General features: G+C 36.0%; 1 protein-coding gene across 8 annotated transcripts in view; it reads right to left on the bottom strand.

Moving 5' to 3' along the window:
* mettl25 (methyltransferase like 25) overlaps positions 1–27611 on the bottom strand; it is a 129319-nt gene that overhangs the window by 36454 nt on the left and 65254 nt on the right. For 7 of the 8 annotated variants that reach the window (XM_031898895.1, XM_031898897.1, XM_031898892.1 and 4 more), the window contains 5 exons: positions 22924–23018; positions 20394–20423; positions 18413–18486; positions 17858–17951; positions 1448–1522 (listed from right to left, as the gene is read on the bottom strand). In XM_031898895.1, the coding sequence (XP_031754755.1) occupies positions 1448–1522; positions 17858–17951; positions 18413–18486; positions 20394–20423; positions 22924–23018 (368 nt within the window). The remainder of the gene's footprint in view (positions 1–1447; positions 1523–17857; positions 17952–18412; positions 18487–20393; positions 20424–22923; positions 23019–27611) is intronic. The other variant, XM_031898896.1, reaches the window with a different exon arrangement.

The following is a 27611-nucleotide window of genomic DNA, read 5'->3' as shown; positions in this document are numbered from 1 at the left end:
GGAACTAGTTAAAACATATCTGTTTTGTATTGTTTTATTATCATTGGCAAAAGTTACTTTTACTTTTTCACTAAGTTATACCTGTGAAATGTATGGTTAAGAGTAATTTACTTTTTATTGGTAACTTAGTAAATCCCACAAGATATTAATAAAGTTCTACAGAAAGTGCTGGAATATATGTAAATATAATACTATTCCAGTCAACGTTGGCCAATAACAGTCAACAATAGGCTATGGTTTCCCAAACAAAAAGTTATGACAATATCTCTCCATCTGTAGCATAGCCACAGGTGATTAAATGGCTTATGATGTATGAGAAAAGTTCAGCTGACTGGTTGCTATCTTAGAGTAGCAATCCTGATTCTTATATACTTGGCATCTTTTTGTCTGTACTAGTACCCCTAATTTATACAGCACCAACAATTTTCCCAGAGCTTTATAGATAATGTCCATCATTCAGATCGGCCCCTGTTCCAATGCAGCTTTCAGTCTAAAGTTCTAATCATATTCACACATCTCACTAGGTGCGGTTTAATCAGAACCCAATAAATCTGAGAAGAAAACACAAGCACTCATTGGATATCCATGCAAGAAGAGGAAGAACATAGAAACTTGCAGAGAGTGTCTAGTTTAGAATAAAGCTCAGGACCCCATCATTGCAAAGCTGCCACTGTAAGCTAGTGCTTTACATTATGAAGTAAATGAACAACTGAAAAAAGTTTATTGTGTGTTTTGTTAATGACAAGGAGAATATATGAATTATAGAATATATACTTCTAAGGGATGCCCTGATGGAGAGGCCCGCTTCCAAGGCAGGTAAGATAATATGGTATCTATTATCCAGAAACCAACTGGGCAAGTTTTTTCACATAGACTTCAATAGAGTTTTAATGTTATAAACAGTGAGATACATTTTTCTCATTGACATGCATCTGGCTCTATAGGAAAATCTGGAATTTAATAAAGATATAAGCTTTTCTCATCAAATTAAATGTGACCCATTACCTACAAAGTTTCAAAATACAGAAATGCTATTTACAACAGTGTGCAATTTTTACTTTTTATTTATAATCAATATAAAAGCTTTTACTGGATATTTACTAAGGTAGCATAAATACAATAATCATATTGTTTTTCAAAGGTTAACCCAGGTTGTATGCTCAAGCACTTGTTTGCCATTCACTTGCAGAAACTAAGAATCTACATCACTAGCACTCTGTAATTGACTTTCTTATCTGAAAACCCCCAGGACGCTGGCATTGCTAATAATAGGTCCCATACCAATGGTTGTAACTTTCACACTGTCCTGATATAAGTGCTTTATTGGCAGTATATTTTCAAGGAATAAATGCAGGCAGATATTTTCTTTGTGCCAAGGAAAACAGAATTACTATTAACATTTGCCAAAGACTGTCACTTCTAGCAATACAAGATGTTGAAAAATTACCATATTAAATGCTTCCATTTCATTTTTCCTGGGCTTGTACTTTTCAAAGTATTCCATAATTTCCATGTCTGATAACTGATGAAAATAGGAGAAAACTGTGTTAAAAAAATGTTGTTACAAATAAGTTGCAGGCTTTTACAGCAAAACAGCAGAATATTCAAATTAGGGAATTGCTACATAACTGACAGACAACTAAAGTCTACTAAATGACTCTCTAAGGTTAATATCATGCAAGAAAATGGCCTGTGCAGTGTGAATCCCAGAGCTGTATTTCTTTTGTGGTTACGCAATATTCAGGCACATACAGAGCACAAAGTCAGAGCAGCTGTAGGTTCTCTGTAACAAGTGTCTGTTATTAGGACATTACCCCATGGTCAGGTTGAGTGAGCATTTCAGCACAGATATGCTTGTGTGCTTTAGGGGGAAAATTGCCAAATTTGGAGAGATTTGTTATATTAAATATGGCCATATGATCTAGGACTGTCAGGTACAGTATATTTATCAAAAGATTGAAAATACTTGCAGAATGTTTAAAAAATGATTCCCAATGTTTTGTTCTTTATTATTTTACTGTATTAGAGAATAATAATTTTACCAAGGACCACGCTGTTAAGGAAAGTGTTCAGTACTAGACAATCAACAATAGTGTAATTGTGCAACAAACAATTTGTGTCTGGCTTTAGATAAAACCCACGTATTGCACTAGAACCTATCCTAACACTTAGGGGCACATTTACTAATCCACGAATCCGAATCACGAATGGGAAAAAATCGTATTGGAAACGAAAATTTCGTAAGATCGCAAATATCACGAAAATGCTTACGAAAAATTTGTATTAGTCACGATAATATCGTATTGGCGATCCGAAAGTCACGAAAATTTTCGTACCGAACAATTGTAAACAGCGGTAAACCTTTCCGATTTTTTCGGGCAAACGTGCGAAAAAGTCATGCGCCATACGAAAAAGTCATGCGCCATATGAAAAAGTCGTGCGCTGTACGAAAAAGTCGTGCGCTGTACGAAAAAGTCGTGCGGACGCCCGGAAAAAATTGGCGAAAATACGCTCGGAGCCTTCGCATGAACGCTTGAGCGTTCGTGCTTTTGTAAATGTGCCCCTTAATCTCAGATGCAAATCACATGTGAAAAAAAGGATCAGGACAATAATTTTTCACGCTGGGAAACAACCAATGACTAATCTGCTGGATTGCTAAACAGGATTAACTTTTATGAAATATACAAAAATTCCAAAATCAGAGTAAAAGTAGCATTTACCTGAACTATTTTGTTTTTTTTTGTATTGTTTGGCAGAGCCAAAGTGCCAGATGCTGTACTTGTAGCTTAAGATAAACCCTGTTACAACCACAAATATGTAAGTTCTGTGAATATGGTTTCCTAAATCCCATACTGGGCTCTGAAACAAAAGCTATTTATTTTCATAAGAATACTTTTTGTAGAATACTATTTCCTTAGGGATGGTGGGATATAAAGCCTTTAATGATATAATCTCTATAAAACCTCATTTTGGATTAACTTGTACAAGTTTTTTATTTGGCATTTATATTTTAATTTTATCCTTCTCAAATTCTAGCATGCAGATAATGAGAACTTTAACAGTTCAAAAGTGAAGTAATATAATGAAACCTGTTAAGACAAGGGGTGGGTTAGAAATCAATGCCAGCATGAACGCTAACACTTATGGCTTGAATGGGATCCAATAAATTCAATCAAGCCATTAGGTTCATTTATACCTGGATTGCACTTGCATTAAAGGTCTATAAGAATCATGTATCTGGACTAATCTAACCACAAAACCTTCTTCCAGATATAAAATGGGTTATTTTTAAAACTAGCGATTTGGCCCCTCCAGACTAAGTTGCCAGCTTATTGGCTCATGCATGGGGGCCCTCTGGTAACCTCTCTGATCAATATCTGTAGAAAGTATCCTCTTAAAAAAGAACTATATTTGTACTTGCTGGATCAACAGAATCAGCTTAATTTGTCCCAGTTTGTGGGTGACCAAACTCGGCAGAAATATTGTTTGCCTCTGTATATTAACAGCAAGAAACATCTGTGGTACGCTATCTTCAGTTATTGATAAAGGAAACAGTTCAGGTTCACATTAAGCCATGTACTCATACAGAATAAGTCTGAAAGCCTTAAGGCACCCAGAAGATGTATACTCCCCAGTGTATTGAAAAGAAAACATTAGGCCATTTATTTTTCAATTTCCATACTAGGCTACTAAGACAGCATATTATAAAACACCAATAGAAATGGTGTGACACCATGGCAGGCATGAATCCATGGAGATAATTTAACCACAAACAAATAATAACCAGGCCTGAACGAGTTAATGTTTCTACGCAGAAGAAGGTATATTACAGTACATGAAATAGCAATTACAAGGAAATGAACAAAATGACAGTAATTTATTACAGCACTGACAGTCACCACCTGTCCAACCTAAAGAAATGTTAGCAGTAAATGGAATCCCCTTCAATTCATAACAGTAAAAGCCGTTCCATTTACAAAACAGACACCATTTTAATAATAAACAACCAGTCATCAGTTTAATTGATGTAATTACTCAGACAAGCTGGTGTCAGGCAGCAACATAACATCATCTTATTAATAAAGCCACACAAATAGCAACTAATGGTTTCCAAGAGAAGAGCACTTCAGGGGATTATTAGTATTGTTCATTTATAGCACAAGGCTGCATAATGTGTCAGCCTCATAAAGGCAGTTCTAGCAGATAAAATGTTAGTTATAAGGTCTTTGATACCCAACTAAGCTCCAGATTCACTTCAAACACTGATACACTTGTGCCCAATATTAAAGAACTATTGCATCACTGGATTACTGGCAAAAGGAAAGTATAGATACACCATAGATTTCCCATTCTTGCAGTCAGTATAACACAATAGCGTCCGGTCTATAGAGATAATTTTAAATAACTGAGCAATTAATTGTGAAATATAGCATAAATAAACAATTCAGAATATCTTCATGAAACTTGAAGTTTTCAACTACAGGGTCATTTCAATTTATAACAATATATAGTCGCTCTTAACACAACAAATAAAAAGGCAACTATTATGAACAGAAAACAGACAAAAAAAGATTCTCAGTACTGTAATCACTTATCTGGTACCCCAGGCTGGTGCTCCTGTTAGCAAAAAACGCTCGGCCCAGGCTACCTGCAAGTGAGTGATCCGGTGCAGGTTTCTGCTAACAGGAAAAGTTGTTTTACCTATTGCAGCTGGGGACTAACAGATCCCACACTGTTAATGGAAGAAACAGTAGTTTAAGTTAAATAAAGCAACCCCCTACACAGTATGTGCATGCAGGACTGGGACAAGCTGGCCAGGTAGCCTAGGTAACCTAGCCGGCCATCGTGCCCACCCATGCTTAGTAACAACACAGTGTGGGGAGAGAAGATAAACAACAAGGACAAGGCAGGTGAGTAGATATCGGCCTTGACTAGGGGTAGGTGTAGACGTTATCTGCTATGTAATCTGAGGATTTTCTCCTTTTTTCCATCTTGAATGGCGGCCCCCATGGCTACACCGCAGCTTATTTATATAAACTATAAAGCAACACACGCAACTTTTACCAGAGCAGGGCAACAGTACATTATATTTGAATTATTTTAAAATATTTTCATTTTTTGGTGTTACAGTTACTTTAACTTAGCCCCTTACCAGTCTTCTCCACAAGTTTCACAAAATCTCTTATCTCCAAGTTAGTATTCCAAAAACTGAAGCCTTACCAATAAACATTCCCAAGCCCAAACTTAAGCTATTAGACATTAGATTACATTTTCCTTTCCATTGGAGAAACTGTTCAGTAGATTATATAGGGCAGTGCTGTCCAACTGGCGGCCCGCGACCCCCCTCTGTGTGGCCCCCCACCTGTCTGGCTGCTTTGATGACTTACCTTTGAGTAAGCTTTAAATGGTATCAGTACTGAGATTAACTGCCCCCCCTGCATGGTTCTCACCTCAGATTCTGACTGTAATCAGGCTGTATTGTTTAAATATGTAATCCCCTGTACTGTTCACACCTTTTAATCTCTGCATTGTTCACCCCCTGCAGTGTTCACACCTCAGGCTCAGGCTGTAATCACTCCCATTGTTCACTTCTTCACACCTCAGACATTGGTACTGTAGGCAGAGTATGGCACATACAGCCAGCATAGGGCAGGTAGAATATGGCACACACAGGCAGCATATGTCAGAGAGGGTATGGCACACACAGGAAGGGTAGTGCAGGCAGAGTATGGCACACACAGGAAGGGTAGGGCAGGCAGAGTATGGCACACACAGGCAGGGTAGGGCAGGCAGAGTATGACACACAGAGGCAGCATAGGGAAGGCAGAGTATGGCACACACAGGCAGGGTAGGGCAGGCAGAGTATGGCACACACAGACAGCATAGGACAGGCAGAGTGCTGCCTGTGTGTGCCATACTCTGCTTGCCCTATGCTGCTTGTGGGAGGTGAACCTGGCAGGGGTTTTTTTGTGGGAGTTTGTTAGCAGTTGGATGGTCCCTAAGGTGTGTAATTATGTACTGGGGGTTGCTCTGCTATCCACAGGGGAGGAGGAGGCATATGGAATTATATATGTATATCTTAATATGACAATTCTTTCACATATGAATGATGGTTGATATCCCCACAGTAAGGACCAAGCATTTGGGATTTTGCTGTGCTACCACCATTGTGATAAAATAGGTGTGGTTTGAAGTGGGTGTGGTTTTAAAAAGGGGAGTGGTCAAAACTGGCTTCCATTAGCGGCCCTCCACCATGTACGCTAGAGAAATTCCGGCCCTCGACACCGTAGAAGTTGGACAGCACTGATATAGGGGTTAAGATTACAAAATCACACTATACAATACCAACCTTCCTCCCCTCATTAACAAACTGTGTAGGATCCTAGAAAATTGTTTAAAATATTCTCCTGGCTAGGTCGTATCGCTGCCATTCAAATGATTTTTCTCCCTAAACTTATTACAGGTATGGGATCCGGTATCCGGAAACACTTTGTCCAGAAAGCTCCGAATTATGGAATGCCTTTCTCCAATAGACTCCATTTTAATTAAATAATTCATATAATTAAAATGCATTTCCTTTTTCTCAGTAGTAATAAAACAGTAGCTTGTATTTGATCCTAACTAAGATATAATTAATCCATGTTGGAGGCAAAACAATTCTATTGGGTTTAATTAATGTTTTTTTGTTTTTTTTTTAGTAGACTTAAGATATAGAGATCCAAATTACGGAAAGACCCCTTATCCGGAATACCCTTGGTCCAAGGCATTCTGGATAACGGGTCCCATACCTGTATACACTATTAGAGCTCTCCCTATCCGCATTAACCTTACCAATCTCTTTCAAATGCAAAGAAAAAATCTGAATATTTTCACAACATAATCCATAGAATTACTAAAAAATACTTTGTATCACTTCTAGAATCAAGGTGGATTGAAAATCCCAAACGTAATAAATTATTATAAAACTGCTAGGTTGGCATAACTAATACAGTGGCATCATCCTTCTAGCCCTCTTAGATGAGTTCATTTTAAAAAAAAAGTGATACCATTCATCTCCTAAGAGTGTCTTCCTTATTATGGGCTAATCCTGTAAATATGCAAAAGCATGCTATTATGAATCCTATCATTAAATTTCATCTTCACTTTTGACCATCAGTGAAACATAAGTTAGTCCCACATACCTCTCATTGCTATCTACAAGCTTTAGTGGGTAACCCAGTTTTTATACAAGGTTTAAATCTTTAAGGGGCATATTTATTATGCTGTGTAAAAAACAGCGAGAAAATTCGCCACACATCGCCAGGCTTCGCTGTGTAAAAATGGTGTAATTTTTTAACGCGTTTTTTTCTTCAACCGGAACTTACGGAAAATAACGGTGTAATATCCGGCGTTCAGACATCTTTCAGCGATCTTTTCCATTTATTTTACACAGCTTTTTTTTTTTAGTGTTTAAGTGGTGGAATGATAAGGGATTTATTTCTCTACATGACTTGCTAACCTCAAGGTCTGAAATCTCTAACTTTGTTACAGGAATCTTATGCCATTCCTAACTCTGAAATATTCCAATACAGACAAACTGAGAACTTTTTAAATCTCTCAGTCCCCACATCGTCCCACAGTAGAAGGTTCAGTATACGAACTCTGCTGCCGTAATCCCTCTCATTCTAGGAATATTATATCTGCGATTCACTCTCAGCTAATAGATGCTCCAAATGTCTAACATGCCTATATAAAAAAGCATGGGATATTGATCTTGGATCTTGGCTTCTTTTAAAAACAAAGGGGTGTATTTACATGCATGGTGGCATTGTCCCATTGCTTCTGCTCTTTGGTCAGAAGTATCCCAATTTATTTCACAACTTATTTCTATGCCCTTCCAACTTATGAAAGAAATAGCATTCTTGCCACTCCCTTGCCCTAACCTGCCACTGGAGCAACAATTATTAGTAGCCCCGATACATGCAGCTGCATGCTAGGTAATAGCCCTACATTGGCTAGCTCCCTCCCTCTCAATAACATAAAGGAATTACTTACTTTTATACAATTAATGCAATCTCTCAGCTCTTTTAGAAGATAAACTAGACTTACATAATAGCATTTGGTTACCATGGGATACATACCTTTCTACTGAGATAACCTCTTAAATTGCATCTAAATTTTGGTCAAAGTGTAACAACCTTGGGACATAACATCTATAATACCTCTCACAATATGGTTTGTTAATTCAAATTTAGGAACCCTGATTTGTGTATAATACTAGTATATTTCATTTTTTAAAAGTCTTGAATTTAGCATTTAGTCTTGGCAAAATGATAAGTAAAGTGTTTCATTTACCCTACACTTTTACATCTTTCACATTTTTTACTTAACAAAAGAGAGGGTATGAGTGCAAATATAATGTACTGCTACTCTGCACTGGCAAGAAAAGGTGTGCGCTTGCATTAGAAGCTGTAAAAGTTTATATAACTAAGTTGCCATGGGGGCTGCCATTTAAGTTACAGTTGGGTTTAAAAGCCAACATTTGTATAACAGAGAACAGATAAACTGTTATTACTTAAGTTAAGATAAATGGGGTCAAAATGTAATTCACAGCTCTCTACACAATTATAGGATGAAAAACATTCTCATATAAAGTAGGACTATTGTTGCCAAGAAATATTTTATTTGCAGGTGCTAGACAAATAGATGTGACCTTTACATGTAAATAAAATATTTTTATTTCACAGTTTTACTGGTCCTTAAAGAAATGTGCTTTTCCACTGTAACATTTCCCCACCCCTACCATAAACATCCCCATTAAAACAGCAATAATATTTAACTGCTCTTGCTATGTCAGGAATAGCATAATCAGCAGTCTGATCCCTTCTGGGGCAAATACAGTAAAATTCAGATTCTTGTCTTTGGTAGGTAGTGTCTGTCGCTGTGGAGACCACTTTAGTAGAGGTAGGTATCAACAGTCAGGGGATTATTTTAGGCTACTTAAAGAGGTCACCTTCAGGTTAACTTTTCAACTGGTCTTCCTTTTAATAGTTTTTGAATTATTTGCCTACCTCCTTTGACTCTTTTCAGCTTTCAAATGGGGGTCACTGACCCTAAAAGCCGAAAAAAACTATTCCTCTGAGGCTACAATTTCTTTTGTTATTGTAACTTTTAATCACTTATATTTCCATTTATGCCCTTCTCTATTTATAATCCTGTCCCTCTTTCAAACCAGTGACAACAAAAATCTAAATAATTCATATCTAAATAATACTGACACGAAAAAACTACTTTTCAAACTATGAATATACATAAAAAGCTACCTATAGGTCGTGTTGACGGTTTTTCGCTGACAGGTTTGGTTTTGTAAGTAATTGTTACTTGAAGTTCCTAAACCTGACTGTTTTGCCAACCTGACTGTCCCTTCCCAACCTGTCAGTTACAGCTTCTAATGCTAACAGACAAATATGGCTGCCCCCTTTTAGAGGAACACAGGGGATCAGACAGGTAATGTAAACGCATCAGGCAAATATTTTTATGGCAAAATTATAAAGTTCTTGCAAAGACAATGTTATGATAGATGTAAAAAAAGATTGACTTTCTGGTGTCAGTATCTCTTTAAATCCAGAAGTTTTTCCCCAGAATTCAAGCATCTGATGGTGTTGCGATTAAACCAGTTTTTGTCAGATTTGGCTAAATAAATGCAACTGATCACAAATATAATGCAATTGTGCAGAAGGCTTTTTATTTTTAGTGTTTGGAGTGCCAGTGACAGGAATTAAATGTGCTTTATTCAGAAGGAAAGGCAGGAAGGACTGAACACTGCTGTGCAAAAATATATGGGAGTACATAGAGCATGTTTAGTCACAAGTACCTTTAATGAATGGGGTGTAACACACAACTCACTGCAGGGAGAAGTTCAGGAGCACTTGTGGTCATAAATGACTCCTCTTGTTTTGATGCCAGCAGTGAAATGTTATATGTGCCAAAGGCCAAAAACGTTTAGTAAACTTTTCTGTCTGGATAATCAATACCAATGTGTGATCTCCAGCTGAGTGTGGTGAATAATTAATTTATAAAGGGTTACAACTAGAACTAATGCAATGTGTATGGATACTGGAGAGAAGGACTACTTATTGCACAAGAATAAAACCTAGAGAGGAACAAACAAGGTGTGTGCCTCTAATGGTATATAGACTGCCCTAGGACCTACACTTAAAATAACTCTCCCAACCTCCACCTTGTAATATTTCTGCTTACTCTAATATACATATCAGGAACATTTCTACCCTCTGTAATGCCACTACATACCTGATATATAACAGACTCAAACTGCTGCACGTGTGTGTTTATACATAACTGGGTTCCTTTGTTCCAAACATGCATACCATCAAATCATTTGACAAGCTAAAGGGGCAGTTCACCTCGATATAAACTTTTTTAAACCTTAAATTTTAAGGTTTTGACATCATCAAGATTTTGTTCTGCAGCTCTTTAGTTTGCAACTGAAACTGTTGGGTGCCAACTACTTTAGCTACCAGGAAAAAGTCTGAATGATGACCTGGAAGATAAAGAGGAAAGGGTGTGGAAAGATTGAAAAATAAATAAATAAATAATCTCTTTTCTGATTGGTGGGGCTAGTGAGAGGCTGAACATAGCAAAGGCATAGTTAAAAAATTCTATTAGTATACCTGTGCAAGCCCTCAATATGGGTATTTCCCCATCCTTTGTGCAATCTTTAATATAACTGTCTAAGTTTTTTTTTACCTGGTTGAGCTCTCACTGGACTTTCAGGGTTTTTTAGGGAATTCTGTTGTGCATTTGCCACTGCATTTAAGGCACTGCTTTACTATATAGTTAGAAAAACAAATACTAATGGTTTTATACTGATAGCAAAAAGAGGAGGGGACAACGACCTGTTTACTCCAAGGTTTCATAAAAAGTCTCATTTAAGCCTATCAAGTATCTTCCAAACAACTAAAACTAATAGAACCAATGAAATTTGGGCCTTGTTAGCTTAATCTATTACACACATTTATCAGATGAATAGTCCAGTGGTATGGCATGCATCAGTAGGGTGTAGCTAGTAGAGGTCTGCAGTAGGTGTATTTTATATTTTTATTTTTTAATATAGGGCTCTAACACCAATAATCTGATTGGAAATAATAGCTACAGAATGTAAATGTCTCTTACTATATATGGATTAAATATATTTAGCAGTTCAATGGAATAAAACAAATGAGTGCCTTTTATCAATCCAGTACAAAAACATTGTCCATGTTATTCTTTTTGCTTGTAAACTTTCAATAAGCAGACTCTGGAAAACTGACAATGTTTCAAACACAGTCGATGATCTCAAAAATATCTGCTAATGGTTCCCATGAAAAAATCCTTTGCAAAAGGCCATGGTAATTTGCGCAAATTAGAGGAACTGGAACTGGATTCCTTGGTGGTCTTTTCTAAAAAAATTTACTCAACCTAGTATTTAGATGAGATACATTATATTCCCTTCAATAACGCCTTAAAATGTCAGTTTCTGGTTTATTTACAAGTGTTGATTGGCGATTTATATACAATCGTGACTTTCTATTTAATATTGACATATCTTGTAACTCAAGTTCTCCGATCAACATAAAACCCACATTTGTATCTTTCTCCTTTCTAAAACAGATGTTTATCATATATTTCTATTCTATGAACTTTTATTGTGTACAATGTAATATTGTAATAAGTTCTTTGTGCGGATGACATGTCCATATTAAAACTCTGTATTCTTTTTTTTTTTTTTTTTGCTATAAAAATGCTGGCTTTGAGCTGTCAGAATGTGTAAATAAATTAAGGAAAAGTTAGAGAACCTCATCCAAGTGACCAAAAACCAATACAGTCACTTAAATGGGCTTTGGACCCTTAATCAATAAATGAAAATAAATTAGAACTGCCATTTTCTCAACTGAATGCTGTCAAGGGGTGCTATAGCACTGCAGGTTGGTTATTTCTACTGTTTTACTTCCCCATCCCTCAACCTAACCCCAGGCTTCATGTCCCCTCTATTCTGTAACCACAGTCCTATAGTTGTATGTAAGGGAAACTATTCAGTGGCACTGTAACAAGTTTCCCAAATGAAGCATATAAACCAAGACAATAATTTTATTATGCCTAGATTTTTTAGTGTATAACAACAACATTAAACAAATCATGTTTTATTTGTAGTCAGCAAAAGAAGCCTTAAATGCCTTTCACCTACCAAGAAAAGCGCCAGATAAACATAATCATTAAAATTCCGCAGGTTTTGCATTTGCAAGTTAATATAGTACGAGCTATTCTGCAGGACACGCTGAAGCACATTATGTCCTTATTTGCATTCCATACACATAATCACTTGCATCTGCAGTGCTTCACATTGTATTATCTTCCCAAGCCCCAAAGAATCTGCAGTAAACTCTGGATTAGACTATAAAAGATTTGCTAAAATAGTGGTCATACACGTGGCATTTGTCTGTGCAAAGGAACATTTGTGACACAACTGTTGGAATGTGTTGGGGAAAGTTTTAGCAGTCAAATATGGATGAAGTGCCAGTCATGTTAACTCAGATAACCATAAAACTTTTTTGGGTGCTATCACCCCAAGCAATTATCAGGATAGACTTGTGTACTGTATGATGCAGTAAAATATGTATAATACCTGTATAATGCAGGCAGAGTTTAGCTTGCAGTTGCACAGATGACACCCTTATGAGTATAGATGTACACAAATCCATGCCATGACTTTTTCTGACTGCAATAGACATAGAATAAAGGAGCGTAGAATGAACAATTACCCTGCTGCTTGTGGGGCAGCCACACAGAAAAGGATGATCACAAGCACCATGTATGCAATGGTGACCAACTCAAACACTAGCATTGTAATGGAAAACAATTCAATGACTGGTGTAAAGGTGGCCATACACAGGCAGATTTAAGAACTTCAGACTGATTCAATAGCTTATCTGCCCATGTATTGAGATCCCCCCCCCACAGTCCTGCCCGACCAATATCTTGACGAAAATTGGATAAGAGTTTACTTTCAAAGTAAACATATATGGCTACAATCATAGGGGACATGAATATCTTGTAAAATGTATCTTTATAAATGGTGCTCAGAAATGTCATCAGTTATAAACTATGCTCAGTGATGCCACTTGTGTTAAATGATACACTGCAAAATATTTGTGCCAAATATGAAGATATTGTAAGATCCCTTGAAGTTCCATGACCTGTATCCAGTCTGTAGACTAGATAATGAGTATAAAGAATACACAACTTTTACAAATATAAATAAGTGCAATTTTCAGTGAATGCTCCTCACTTTAGATACCTTGTGTTCCAGATCAGATACAGCTCATGGGTGTGCACATTGCGAAGTAATAACAGTATTACACTATATATATATATATATATATATAGACCTCATCGCTAAGTCTAAAGCAGAAGAGGGCACGTTGGAGTATTTTACTGAACCATAAAGAATACACAACCAGTAAAAGGTGCAATGCTTTATGCACATCTATATTCTATATTGAGTACAGGTGGAAAGACCGCTCACATATTAAATTAAATTAGACTTAGAGACAGAACTTGTATCAACTGACTTTTAGATGCAAGTTCTAACCGTGTGATTAGTTTTGTTGAAGTAGTCATTTCAGCAACATGTTCAACTGTTAACAAATACATAAGGAAATAACAAAGCCAATAAAAACACTTCAGATGAAGGCTAACAACAGTGACGTAACCGTGGCTGATAACCATCGCAAGCTTTCTGAACATAACAGATGCCATTTCAGTTAGATCACAATTAACAGATCCAAAGCAATTTCATGCTGAATATTGGTTTGGTGGGGGCTGAGGAGTTATGTCTTTATTCAGAAAACAAAATACTGTATACAGAGAAGTTGTATTCAGAGGACAGTTATTATACCATTATTTATTGATTGACCAACCAATAGATCTATGAAAAAATCTAGTGAATGCGAGGTTTACTTTGTGGCAATAACCATAAATTATCTGTACAACCACTGCATACACACATAATCAGATATATTAACAATAAAAGTGACTTCACCCTAAAATGCATATTGTGTGCTGTTCTGTGCCATTTAAAATTAAAACACTTGATTTTAGGCAACATGGGAATTATTACTTTCGGCTTAAAACAAGAAACAAAGACGTATGCACAGTGAAGAGAGCATGGCTGCCCTCCAAGAACTTCCAAGAAAGCATTTCCATTTAAGGAAAGCATAACAGGAAGTGTGTCAGTGGTTAAATTACTGGGCCCCCTGCATGGGTGCGATTCAGAAAGCTGATAATGTGATCAATTTTCTCTGCTCTCAGCAACCCTTTAAGTAGATGTAACATTTCTATATATGCTTTGCTGTGTGTACTGGTTTTATGTGCCACCATCAAGGTGTTCTAAATGTGTTAAATGATAATGGAAGGATTAAATTGGGTACTTTTAGGACAAAATGCAGCAGCAAATAGAACGCTCCTCTATTTGTGTGAACAAGAAAATTATTCTAGATAAGTAAACTGGTTATACTTTTGTGGAAAATGTCCTCTCCTCTCTTTATTATTCTATTTATGGTTGCCTTTGGCACTTAGTAAAGATTCACATTTTTCAAAACAACCGGAGTGCTGCTGTTTTCTTCATTCTCCTCTCTTTATTAAATATTTCTTTGTTCCCAGCACATGCTACATTAAATGACAACTAAGCACCAATTCTAATCAGTGCTTCTGCATCTCTAAAGCAGGCAATGAATTTGGCAAGTTCCTTTTAGGAACTTAGGTTTGCTTTAAATGAAATCTAAATCCAAAAATGAGCTAATGAGTTAACCCAAGGGTCAACTGAATCCAGGAAGTGCATAGACAGTTAGGGGCAGATTTATAACAATGTGGGATTAGAGTTTATTACATAAAAACTCACCCACAATCTATTTATTCCTATGGGGTTTTTAGAAGCGTATTTATCAAATGGTGAGTTCCAAATATCATCCACTGATAAATACGCATCTGAAAATCCCATAGGAATGAACTGAATGTGGGTGAGGTTTTTATGTAATAAGGTCTAATCTCACATTATGATAAACTGTCATTCTGGACCTACAAAAAGCTGTTTAGCTAAAGCCTGCATAGTGGTATAAAACTGTTTAAAACTATGCTAATATCTTAGAATTGACTTAAAATAGAAAATGAATGTAACATTGCAAAAGTGCTCAAAGGATCACTCTGTATAAGTTTACACAAATTCATTGTTTTGAGGTTCAAATCCCCTATCAGATTAGCTTGCATATGCTGTACCCATCAATGCAATGGAGGAACATTTTTGGGTTATTTCCCCTGAAATCAGACTTTTTTTCTCTTTGCATATGCCCTTTAAAGAGACTGAATGTACCTCTTGCAAATATGCACTAACAACTAAAATAGCAGCTAAGTGTAACTTTTTTTTAAATTCAAGTAGAATACAAAGAATGTAACAGCTTGTGAGAGCATGTTAAACAATCATAGACAGAGAAACAAACATGAAGCGCATACACAAAATATGGGTTTAGCAGAATGTCACATTTGCCTTGGCAAGCAGGGTGCCAGTGCCACATATTGTGCACATATTGGCTTTACTGCCAAATATTCCATCCAATGTTGCGTGACAATACAGCAGCTGCTATCATTTAGCTTCAGTTTTGATACCCACTGCAGGGGACAGAGGAAAGTTAATAGAAAACTTTCTCATGCATTCTTCACAGAAATCAGGCTCTTCCTATTACTGATCCCACCACAAACAAACGTCAGAAGTGTCTAACAGCAGTCCAGAGTGTTCTTTTTTTAAAAAGTACATTTTCAAAAGAGAGTAATCAATGCACTCAATCTCCTATAACCATTTTGGGCTTCTGTTACGGGCAGATTTATTAAATACGGAAGTGGGGAATCCAGAGGGATTCCCGGCAATCTGATATGTTTCCTGAGTTATTAACGCTTTTCAAACAAATTTTCCTGATAGTCAAGGAAGGGTTTAATGAATTGACACATTTCTAAAAGCAAATGACTGTATTAATTTATCAGAATGTGCCTGACTGCAAGCAGCTAAAAACAGATCTATTTCAAGATCTGTTTTTAGTGGCAGCACTGAGCTCTAACATTTTGTAGAATTGTTGATGCCAGAGAGAAATAGCAAGGCATGATTAAAGGGGATGTACAGTCATCTCATTAAGTTCAGGGATTCTATTAGAATCACTTAAAATAGGTCTGGGTTTCTTCCGCTCCAACGGGCAGTCTCAGCCAGTCCCAGCTTGATATGCAGCAGGAGCCAATCAGAAGTAAGTATGCTTGTTTTTGGACGCATCTTTTCTGTTTCAACAGGGTCCCGCTACACTGAGAGAACAGGATGTCCAGTGGCTGCTTAGGTTTCTTAAACAGCTTAGATAGGGCTGGCTGAGGCTGCCTGATGAAACAGGAGACTGGATAATTTATCTTTTTAAGAAAAAGATCATGCATGAATATTGGAAACTTACTTGTTTTTAGCAATTCTATCAAAATCCCTTAGCCTGACGGGATGACTTTATACTCCCTTATACATTCCAGGCAACCTTTTTCCAAAACAGATTTGAAAGGACTAGTATACTAATTATTTGGGCACATTTATATAAAAAAAAAATAGCACAGTTGGCTAAAAAGAAATTTGCATAATTATGACTAATCTCCATTGTGTGAATTGCAATTAGAATCACACTTTTTTGGATTTTATTCCACTTGAGAAAAAAACAGTAATGAGTTTATGCTAATTGCATTAAACAAAAATGTATCTTGTTGGATTTTGCAAATTGAAGTTTTCTAGCCATCTGATAAATACAATTTTCAATTGTTCAAGCAAGGAAAATGTATTTATCCATATTGATTTTTTCAACATTCAGAATATCCACTTCTCACTGAGTCGTATGGCATCTTGGTAGATCCATGAATACATAATTAAACTTCGGATTGTTTAGTGTTTGCTGCTGTAAGCACTTACCCTATTAATGGCTTATTAGCCAATTTTATTTAAAAATCATAGTTAAGACTTTTCTGTAGGCTGTTTATCAGAAAACAACACACAAAGTCAGATTAGAAAATTCCTTTGCTTCTTTTGAAATGTTTGCTACACATGACAAATATGTGCAGTCAGTTACCTGAGCATAGGGACTAAGGGACTAGTATACTTTAGACTATATATATATAGACTATAAATGTCACAATATAAGGCTAATTAGTAATTAATACAGATAATAACTACATGGCAGCTCTGAAACCAGTCAGCTTATATGACAGACATTTGTGACTCACTGAGCTGGGTGTTGCAAACACTTTACAAGATGGTGACCCTAAGACCCTAAGACATGTTCAAGGTCCTTGATCATTGCTGCCATTTATATACTGAAACTTTAGGCTTGCATAGTAAGTACAGTATATAAAATATAGCATTTTTAGTTCTCCTTTCAGGAATGCATCTCAAGCATACATCATCAGCATCTCATGGCACCACTGCCAGTATTTTGTCTGGCATTTTTCTTTTAAAACGTATAGAGTTGGATATAGAAAATCTAAAGTAGAGGTGATTTTATGCTTATTATTAGCCTGATAAGGAATCTAGTAAGACTTTTAAAATCTTTTTTTATTAAAACTCTTAATTTGTCTAGGTTATTTTGCATATACAAGCAAATATTAGTCAACATTAATTGGTCAATTAAGGTGCAAAATAGCATCAGTGCAGTACTATGGACAATCACTGATTAGTTGCTATGGGCAACTGCAAAACCTGTGATAATAAACGACCCATTAAGTAGCAGTTCACACATACTGAAAATACAAAACTGACCTCTGAATCATCGTGGCCCAGCTTTTTGAGGGATTTTCTTACATATTCAGTAAAGTTGCCAGACTTTGAGAAAATCTTTCCAACACGCTTGTCGCTGCAAAAATAATTTATATTTTATATTTCCGCCCAAATACTACAAAAACAAGAGCCGACGATACATTCATTCTGACAAAGTGAACATCATTCATACAATCCTGTTTAATGTTTTCATTAAAAAAGTCACAAAATCAGGAGATAGCCAATGTGTACACAAACAAAACTGTTAAACTAGCAGTATACACTAGCTAGCATAACTTTTTTTTTAAAAATGCAAATGTAAGTAACCTCTAACTAATGCAGCACAGGTTGAAGGGAAATATATATATACTTATATATTTTTCTTTTAAAGCAAAAAATGCCTGGCCATGAAATGTAAGCATCACCTAAATATCACCACAGAGTTATGTGTCCTGTTTGTTTTCCGTTACATTTAAAAAGGGCATTAACTGGATCATGACATAGGGGGAAACAAAATAAAATAAAGTGTAAATATGTTTTATTCATATCTTTCCATACCTTTGAGTGACACTAAAGCAGTCTTTCAATATAACTTGAAGCACAGCACGATAAAACAAGGATTCTGTTGCAAGCTAATAATATAAATAACATAATTAAAATTCAACCCAAAATATACCTTTTAGTGTCATGTACACAGTTATGTATTAACAAGGTTTAAAAAAGTACTTTTTACCATTTGTTATCTTCTACCTCTCAGTTTTGTTAGAATCAGTGGCTCTATTACCCACACTGTGGACTGAGTGTGAAACGGAATTCTTATCAATATTTTTTATCTGTCTTTTAGACTGTCTGCTATTTACATTCCAGACGGTTATAGAATTCACTGGCTGAAAGGCTGCTGGGGTCAGTGATTGAGCCAAAAAGCCAAACTTGAGAGATTCAGAATAACAAAGTTAAATAGAATGTTTCCTGTTATTCCACCCTCATTTATAGTGGCAGCCTTAATGGTGAGTACATTCTTTTGACAAATATCCATTAAATTCACTTCTGTTAACCCTTTAACCCCCAGTGACCCATGCATTTCCTAGCAATGAACTTTACAATTTCAGTGAAACCTTAAAAACACAGAATCTGCATAGCTTGAATTCAGTAATTTTTTCGAATGTAGATTTCTAGAAGTTAGTATGTATTGGGGGCGCTGTGATAAATAAATAAATGAAAGACAACTGCATATTTATTTAAAACATCAAATAATAAAAATAAACTAATCTATTATTGTTGAAGTATAAACAATAAAAAAAAAAAATACTCAACTACCTATCATGTTTACATTTCTGGCCCCTAAGAGTATACTTTTACACCTAATCCAGTCATGCAGAAAAAATACATCATTCAGACACATAACCAAGACCCCCCAATCCCACTAAGAACTTTGCAGCATTTTTTACAAAGAAAAATGGCATTGCTGTTGTGGGAGTGGGTGGGAAAGACCAGATGGATACAAGCTTTAATTGAATGGCACCAAGAGGAACAGAAAGCACAGTGAATAATGCTACCTGGATTTTAGGAACAGCCTGACATAACATGATACATTATTCTTGACAATAAATCCCTTAAAGGGAAAAGTCTGGCATCACACAATCCTTGGCACGCTGGCTCTGATCATAAAGGGCTATACAGATGGAGCAAATATTTTAGCTATATCACCTGTACACTGAACACCTTTTAAGAGGAAAAAGTAATTGCTGTACTATAAAACCTGTACTTTCTGTAAAGACTGCACTTTCTGTATATCCTTCACTGCCAAATGCTATTCATTAGAAAATACAACTTTTTGAAAGTGTGACCATTTTTGTATTTGTTTAATAAATGTTAATAGAGTACAAGTATGCAGTTGTGTACTATTTTACTATTTTATGGTCACTATAAAAAACAAATGTTTTGCTGATAAAGACAGATTTAGGGCAACGGCATCTGGTGGGATTTTGTTCAAACATGCAAGACCAAAATTCTCAAAATCAAACGTAGGTGGTCTCTAACAGGAACATTTCCTAAGAAGTGTCCAGACACTTTCAGAGGATTCTTATAGAGGCCAGTGGAGGATGATTTCAGGCATTCTGGCCTTCTATGTCTCGGTTGCTAACAAACTTGGCTGACAAAATGCCTGAAATCTCTCTGTATGCCACTGAACTTCAAGACTAGAGAGCCACAAAACACAAAGAATGAAAAATAAATGACCAGTTCCAAACTGTCTTCAAATTCATCATCTGTACTTAAATTTCATTTTTAGCTACATTGCCCTCTAATAAGCTCACAAATAAAACATACATAACACTGTTTGCAAATAACAAAATCCCATCAACACCTTAGGTTACATCAAGATTTAAGGGACATGTAGCAATTATCAATATACTTCTTTTAATGGCACTATAATGAGTCTATCTGCAGTTCAAAGACCGTAAGTTCACATTTAGGTTATTCCAGAACAGAAATCAGAAGGAAGACAGATCTATGAGATTCAGTAAACAAAACCACTTACCCCTTGGCCGACCGCAACACGCTCTAAAGCCTTGAAAATGAACAAAAGATAAGGCTGATTTGTTTATCCTTGATGTTATAAACGTACTGGCAGCAGAAGTAGATTAATTATGTGACATAAAATAAACTCAAACACTCCGTTGTGTTAGCCCAGTGTGTTAGGTTGTTAATCAGATCTTTTATAGAGGTTTTGGTTTATTTAAGACAGTCAAAGATAGGAAAAACACTTTCACACACATTTAGAAGCTTGAAGCATTAAGAAAATTCCACTATAACTGGCTCTGTGCCTAACACACCACAGCAGTGAATGTAAATGTTTTAGTTTGATTTAATAAGAGAAGTACCTTTATATTTCCTCAAATGACATAACTGGGTAACCTAGTATGTTTATAATAAGGCGATGGAGATTTTTATATTTTAATTACTGTGTAAATATCTCTTTAGAAATAATTTGGCATTTAAGAAAAATGTAACACTTATTTAAGATTTGGATCCAAAAATCTTAAGCTCTTTTTCATCCTTTACTATGATGGGTGCATGTTATTACATTGTTGTGTTTCCTGGAGAAAACCAAAAGGGCATTCTAGGAATGTATACAGGTGGAGATTTTGCCCATTTGATGAGTACTGGACCATAGCTTGGAAAATGAACATCCTTGTTGTCATGGTAACATTCTTAATATATTATGCATGATAAGGAGATGTAACTTTTAGTTACTAAATCTCAAAGCCTGCATTTTGAACTTTTTATCAGTTAGCCAATAGATGGTAACATGTTACCATAGACAAAGAGAGCTTGAGAGAATCAGTGGATAATTTAATACTACAGTTACTAACTTGCACCATTGCAATTACTTGGAGCAAACAATCAGATCTGTGCTTTTTAATGTCTAGAACACCACAAACCCAGCATTTCGTTAGGGTATCTAGTAGTAGCCTTTCTCTGCAGAAAATTTATGGAGAGGTGTTTTAATATGTAGCAGACATTGTAGTGTGTTCAGACAGCAACCATTACCTACATGGCAGAGTTCAGCATGGCCTACATGCAGTACTCAGGAGAGTGTCCTGCTGCTTCCCAGGCCAGTTTGCTGGAGAATAAAAAATAAGGCTGCACAATCTAAGGATATTTTTGATAAAAAAAAATCTGTGGTTACCAAAAGAATGTTACCACTCCATAATAATACTTCTGTCTTATCACATATAATGAGGCTCAGTTACTAATACTCAACTGGGTACATTTATCCCAATAAAATCACAGACAGAAACCAAACAGAGGTTTGTTTTCATATTCTAAAAGTAGTATCTGGTAATAGTAGTAACTGCTACTTTTCTGCATTTCTGCATGCTGCCCTATAACCCTATACCCCCAATTCTGTGAATTAATGCTCCTTGTCAGAGCTTTAAGGAATTTCTTCCAACAAAGTGAAATGTCCATTTTGTGCATAGATAAACATGTATGAGAGCCAAACTACAAAAAAAAATAATTGTAAAATATATTTAATATTACGATGGAGGTTGATATATGCAATAATGTTTGCAATGTTGGAACATCTTGGGATTCAAACAGTTATGTATATTTTCCAGTTATGTATAGTTTCCTTAAAACTGTATATAATTCAGTTGTAAAAGTAAAATGAGATGAGGTAAGCTTGTTTCTCTCACACAGGATTTTTTTTATTAAAAGTTATATAAGTGGACTATATCCTACAGTATATACCACCAGAACTGCAGAGAAAAAAATCTATTTGTAACAATTTCCTTCTGGAATGATTTCCAAATACAAAAATAAAGCAGCGAGGTTTGGCACAGAATGGAAACCCTAAATGTTAACGTGTTGTATGCATGGCTTTTACAGTGTTAATTGTATCAGCACAGAAATACTACCCAGGTGTCAGTGGTGCATGTTAGAATTCTGTGTGTATCTTTAGATTTCAATATAAATTTGGTGCCTTACCTATACAAAATACAGTTAGGATTTACTAAGGGACAGAACAATATAGATGTGAATCACCTTTAAATATCTTAAATCCAATTCTGACTTGTTTTATTGATACTGGGCTATATTTAGGTCCCTGAAGAAAACCATACCTCCAGATTTAATATCAATTTTCCCATATAGACTACAATGGAGTTGTCATGATGTACACAGTGAGATGTATTTCTCATGTTAACTTAATCTAGGCCATTATCCCAACACTTGGGCTGGCCTGTTAAGTACTGTAATTAAACTGGTGAACATGGTGCTATAAAATCTAACATTCATATGGAAGGCTTATTATGATTTTCTACCAATTACTGTAGTACTCTTTGCAAGAAACTTGAGTTTTTTCCAAAAAAAACAAAAGCATTTCTAGTCTGTTCTTGTGAATTGTAGTTACGAGACATATTCAATAAACAAACATACATTCATACAAAGCAAGAGAAACTATAAAATGTGTGCTAATTGTACATATAGTAATGCTCTTGTTAGGGTCGGTTTATAGAAAGTCTAACATATACTGTTGGTATAAATGGATGACAAACAAATCATACCAAACAAGCTGACATTCTCGCATTTCTTCCGAAGAACCAGCTGCTTTCCTTCAAATGTATGCTCATTGGAAAACCCCAGGTTGTAACAGTTATTTCTGTAAAACAAATTCATTATTTACAGTTAGGCTGAAGCTCCTCCCAACATGCATTCCAAGCAAAACAAAAATAAAAATATTTTAAACCTGATTGTTTACAAGAAGCTCGAGTTTTGGATTTAGAAATACTGATTTTAAATCAATTATCTTTATCTACCATCTTTTAATCCTTTAAAAAACTTCTAAAACAAGAATGTCAATGAATAATATATCTGTCAGTTATCAATCTCTCGTTTCAACCAATAATATAGGTCTAAAATGTTAAAATGTAAAATGTATTTTCCACCAATTTTATAATGCAGTACGCAAACAATCTAGTATTACGGAACATAACCTAACAAGTTATAAGAAATGCTAATGGCTTAATCACTTAAGCAGCAAGAAAGAAATCCACAATGCAGAAAGTTGTATTATACAGTATATAGCGTGATATAACAGCGTAAATACTGGTTTTCACTGAATTAAACTCAAGGACAGATGTATTAAAATTCCTTCTGGGGAAATGTATTGCAGTTACTAAACACTTTCCTGACAGTCATGGTCAAGAAAAAAATGAACAAATTGACACATTTGTAGATCACACATTTGTCAAAATATATCTGACTGTTTTAAGCAATAATATGGGGTGTTACAGCTAAGCAGCAGCTCTCAGCTCTAAGACCCCACTAAATAAAGACATGTAAATAAATGAGAATTGTCTTAGAATGAATGCAATTATTAGGGGCATACCATTTCTAAAAAGCTCCTTACAAAAAGCAGTAACCATAATTAGAAATTAATAAAAAATACTGATCCTTGTTAAATCTGCTCGTTAGTGTTTTGGCATCATCTTTAAAAGACTGACTTTTAAGTCAGAGGTACACTCAAGGTCCACCTTCAGTTCTGTTTCAGTCCTAAACAGCTGCAAAAGTCTCATTTTCTTCAAAATGTTTAGACTTGCTTCTCTTCCAAAACTGTCATTTCATTTCGCTTAGAATACATTTATTGCCTTAATGGGCAACCAAGTTTAACTTTACTACAGAGATTAATAAAAGAAGAATACTGCACTAGTTTTTCATACATTGCAGAAATCCAGTGTTTAGACAGTAGATGTAGAATGTGACAAATAAGGTTATTCTTTTACAACTGCATATACTGCAGCTCAGACTGCCAATAATTGCGCTGGTAAATCTAGCCAAGAATCTATGTCATATATACACACATTTACAGAAGAGCCAGAATTGGCCAGTAGAATGCATTTACAACATCTGGTAGCAAATCATCTAATACATCATGGTTCCACAGACTGATGCTGCAGAGAGAGAGCTATTTCATTTTTGTTTCAGGCATAAGGGGCACAAAACATACAATTTATATCTTACCCTTAATTAGTCTAATGTATACTCATTTCTGTTTTGCTTAATGGCTCAGTTTGCAGTTTCAGATTGGGTTGTAAACCCAAATTTTAAAAGCAAATTTAATCATAAGCAATTAAGCAAACAAACACCCACTACATACTGTATAGACAAAAACAAGCAGGCATTAACACATTCTGTGCATTAAGCTACCAAGAAATGCCCTCCCCTTTCAGCAAAACAGGGGTTGTTTGTCCATATATTGCAATATACTTCAAGCTGGCCAACTACTGTACGTCAAAGTCATCTCCGGTCTGGCCAGTCCTACGCTTACTTTTATCTGATTCATTAAGAATTTCACAGCTGCAATATACATTTACTAAAGGGACTGACTTTTACCTGTGTAGCCCACATTAGAGAATGTGCTGCTGAGATCTAATGGCGCTAACAGGATCCTGAGCCCCGCTTACTTTGGGGGAACAGATGTTGCTGTATTATTTGGCGTGCCTCCACCCAGTATAGGGACAGACTGAACTGTAACTCCCTTCCTGAGAACTTGATATTATACTTCTGCTTGGGGACTCCCAGCCCCCCTGGCACCTTGCCCCCTCCCTGGGGTAGATTCTTACCAGGCAGAGTGGATCCTCCTGATAGTAAGACACTGCACTCAGATGTTGTGATGAACCAAGTGATATCTTTTATTGTAGCTTGACAGATAGGCGTTGCAGAAGTCACAGAACAATCAGGGAACACTTTCTTTCCTTAAGAGGCCCTCTCTCCTTGAGATACCAGCAATACCCCTGCCAGGCGACCCTCCTTGGGTTCCCTCCGGTACTTCTCGCCAGAAGCCCCTCTCTAGGGCACTTCCCGGTACTCTCGCCAAGCGGACACCCCCTTGAGACCTCACCCCGGTAATATCCACCGGCTATCCCTTGGATTAGGCAAACCTCCTATTCCTTCCACTTAGTTCCCTGACTCCAGCAATGAGTGCTGGGAGATCTTAATCTCATATAATCTCCTGTTGGGGCCAAGCTGCCCAGATAAATAACCTGTCTGCCACTCCTAGAGCGGCCTATAACAGTTAACTCTCTCACTATGCCCTGGCCTGTTATTAACCTCTATACCAAGAGGGGTCCCAGGCAGGAAGACCTGGCAGCACATGGCTGCACAGCCTTATATACTAATTGTACCATCCTGTGGCCATAACCCTGAACTGCAGGGATACTCCCTTTCTTAACACAAAAACAACTAGGACCACCTTTAGGTGTCCAATTCCCTAAGGCCACCCTCTAGTGCCTGTCAAAGGAGAACCCATCCTAGGGGCCCCAAATCTTGGAGATCCCTACACCTGCAACTTGCTTGCTTTCAAGGTTAAAACCCCATATGGTTGCCCCTTAATTGGCTCCACTGGCATCTCCTAACTGTAGCTGGGAAGGGTGGGAGCTACAACATGGAGCTGGCCACAATTTCTGTATAAACTATTGCAGGGGAAAGTTGTGCTCCACTAAATTTCAACTATAAGTGGGGGTGTAATGAGGCTGTGACCACAAAATGCATATAGAGAGAAAGAAGTGGCCCTCTGCACTCACTCATCATCAATATATTCTGGGCAGCTTAATACACAGAATATCTTAATGTCCTATATATATATTTATAATTGGACAAAACTTTACCATGTATTAAAATTTTGCTCATGTATTAAATATTTTGATATTCTGAGTTTTTTTACATTTTTCGCACTCAATATTGGAAATTTGAATTTAGGAGTTTTTGTGAAAAAGAGTTCATTTAATTTGGAAATATACACAAAGCACAACCATGTTACCTTAGATATGCATGGCAAACTATTGGATAGAAAACAGAAAAACAATGGAGAAATCATTACACCTATCTTTTTAGATAAACATGTTTTAATTCAGAACAGATGTAAAATGCAATATTTCATAAACATTTTAGTCTCCAGATAATATAAGGAAAGTGCAAGGGGTCAAGTAAACTACATTTATAGCTTCAGAAATCTGAACCTCCTTGATTCATTTTTAAACATTGTGATGCACCTGTCTTTTGATTTAAAACAACAATCTGTACAGATATAGCCACAGACCCATAGGAAATTAAATATTTACATTTTTTCCTGTTTATGATTAAATTCGTTTCATTTCATTTTTGCTATGCCTAAAGAAGCAAAAATATGATTTCAGAAACAAAAGTCTAAAACACATGATTTCAGAAACAAAAGTCTAAAACACAGCTGAAATTCTAATTTTCATCTGCTGGCCAGTTATCCAACAAAATAAAAGCAGATTGGCTGAAGCAGTAAGAAATGTCCTATATAGGCTATTGCAGCCTGTGTTTAGAAGTTGACCAATGCAGCATTCATCAATCACTGCTGAATTTTAGTGTGCTTAAAATTGAAAAGGATTTCTCATTTATGCAGCATAAAGTGAAACAACCCATTCCGGCAATTTTAAATTACAGCTTTGAACTAATTATAAAATGCATGGCATTTTTATATCACAAATAAAATGCACCTGAAAAATGATATATGCTCCACATTACAACATAGTTTAGAATATCATAATGTCAGTAAAAAATTCTGTCTTCAAAATATGATCATTTAATCTGTGTTTTTTAAAACTTGTTTGGAAGAACATTTTATTAATCAATCATCTTATGTATGTGTTTTGTCTAATGTATAGAAAATGTATGACTTTACCTCCAGAATGAAGACTTAACCAACAGATAGTTTTTAATATGTAAAAGTAATCTATTAAAGAATTTTGCCAAACTGGAATATATACATCAGTAAATATTGCCCTTTTACATCCTTTCCCTTGAGCCACCATTTAGTGATGGACTGAGTGCTCCCTCAGAGATCACATGACCTAAAATAATGCAGCTCTAACTGTAACAGGAAGTAGTGTGGGAGTAAAAGGAAGAAATCTGTCCATTCATTGGCTGATGTGGACTAGCATGTACAGTGGAGGAAATAATTATTTGACCCCTCACTGATTTTGTAAGTTTGTCCAATGACAAAGAAATGAAAAGTCTCAGAACAGTATCATTTCAATGGTAGGTTTATTTTAACAGTGGCAGATAGCACATCAAAAGGAAAATCGAAAAAATAACTTTAAATAAAAGATAGCAACTGATTTGCATTTCATTGAGTGAAATAAGTTTTTGAACCCCTACCAACCATTAAGAGTTCTGGCTCCCACAGAGTGGTTAGACACTTCTACTCAATTAGTCAACCTCATTA

The sequence above is a fragment of the Xenopus tropicalis genome, chromosome 3 (assembly GCF_000004195.4).
Source record: "Xenopus tropicalis strain Nigerian chromosome 3, UCB_Xtro_10.0, whole genome shotgun sequence".
Lineage (NCBI taxonomy): Eukaryota > Metazoa > Chordata > Amphibia > Anura > Pipidae > Xenopus > Xenopus tropicalis.
Note: the sequence above shows the minus strand (reverse complement) of the source record. Positions and strands in the feature narration are given on the sequence as shown.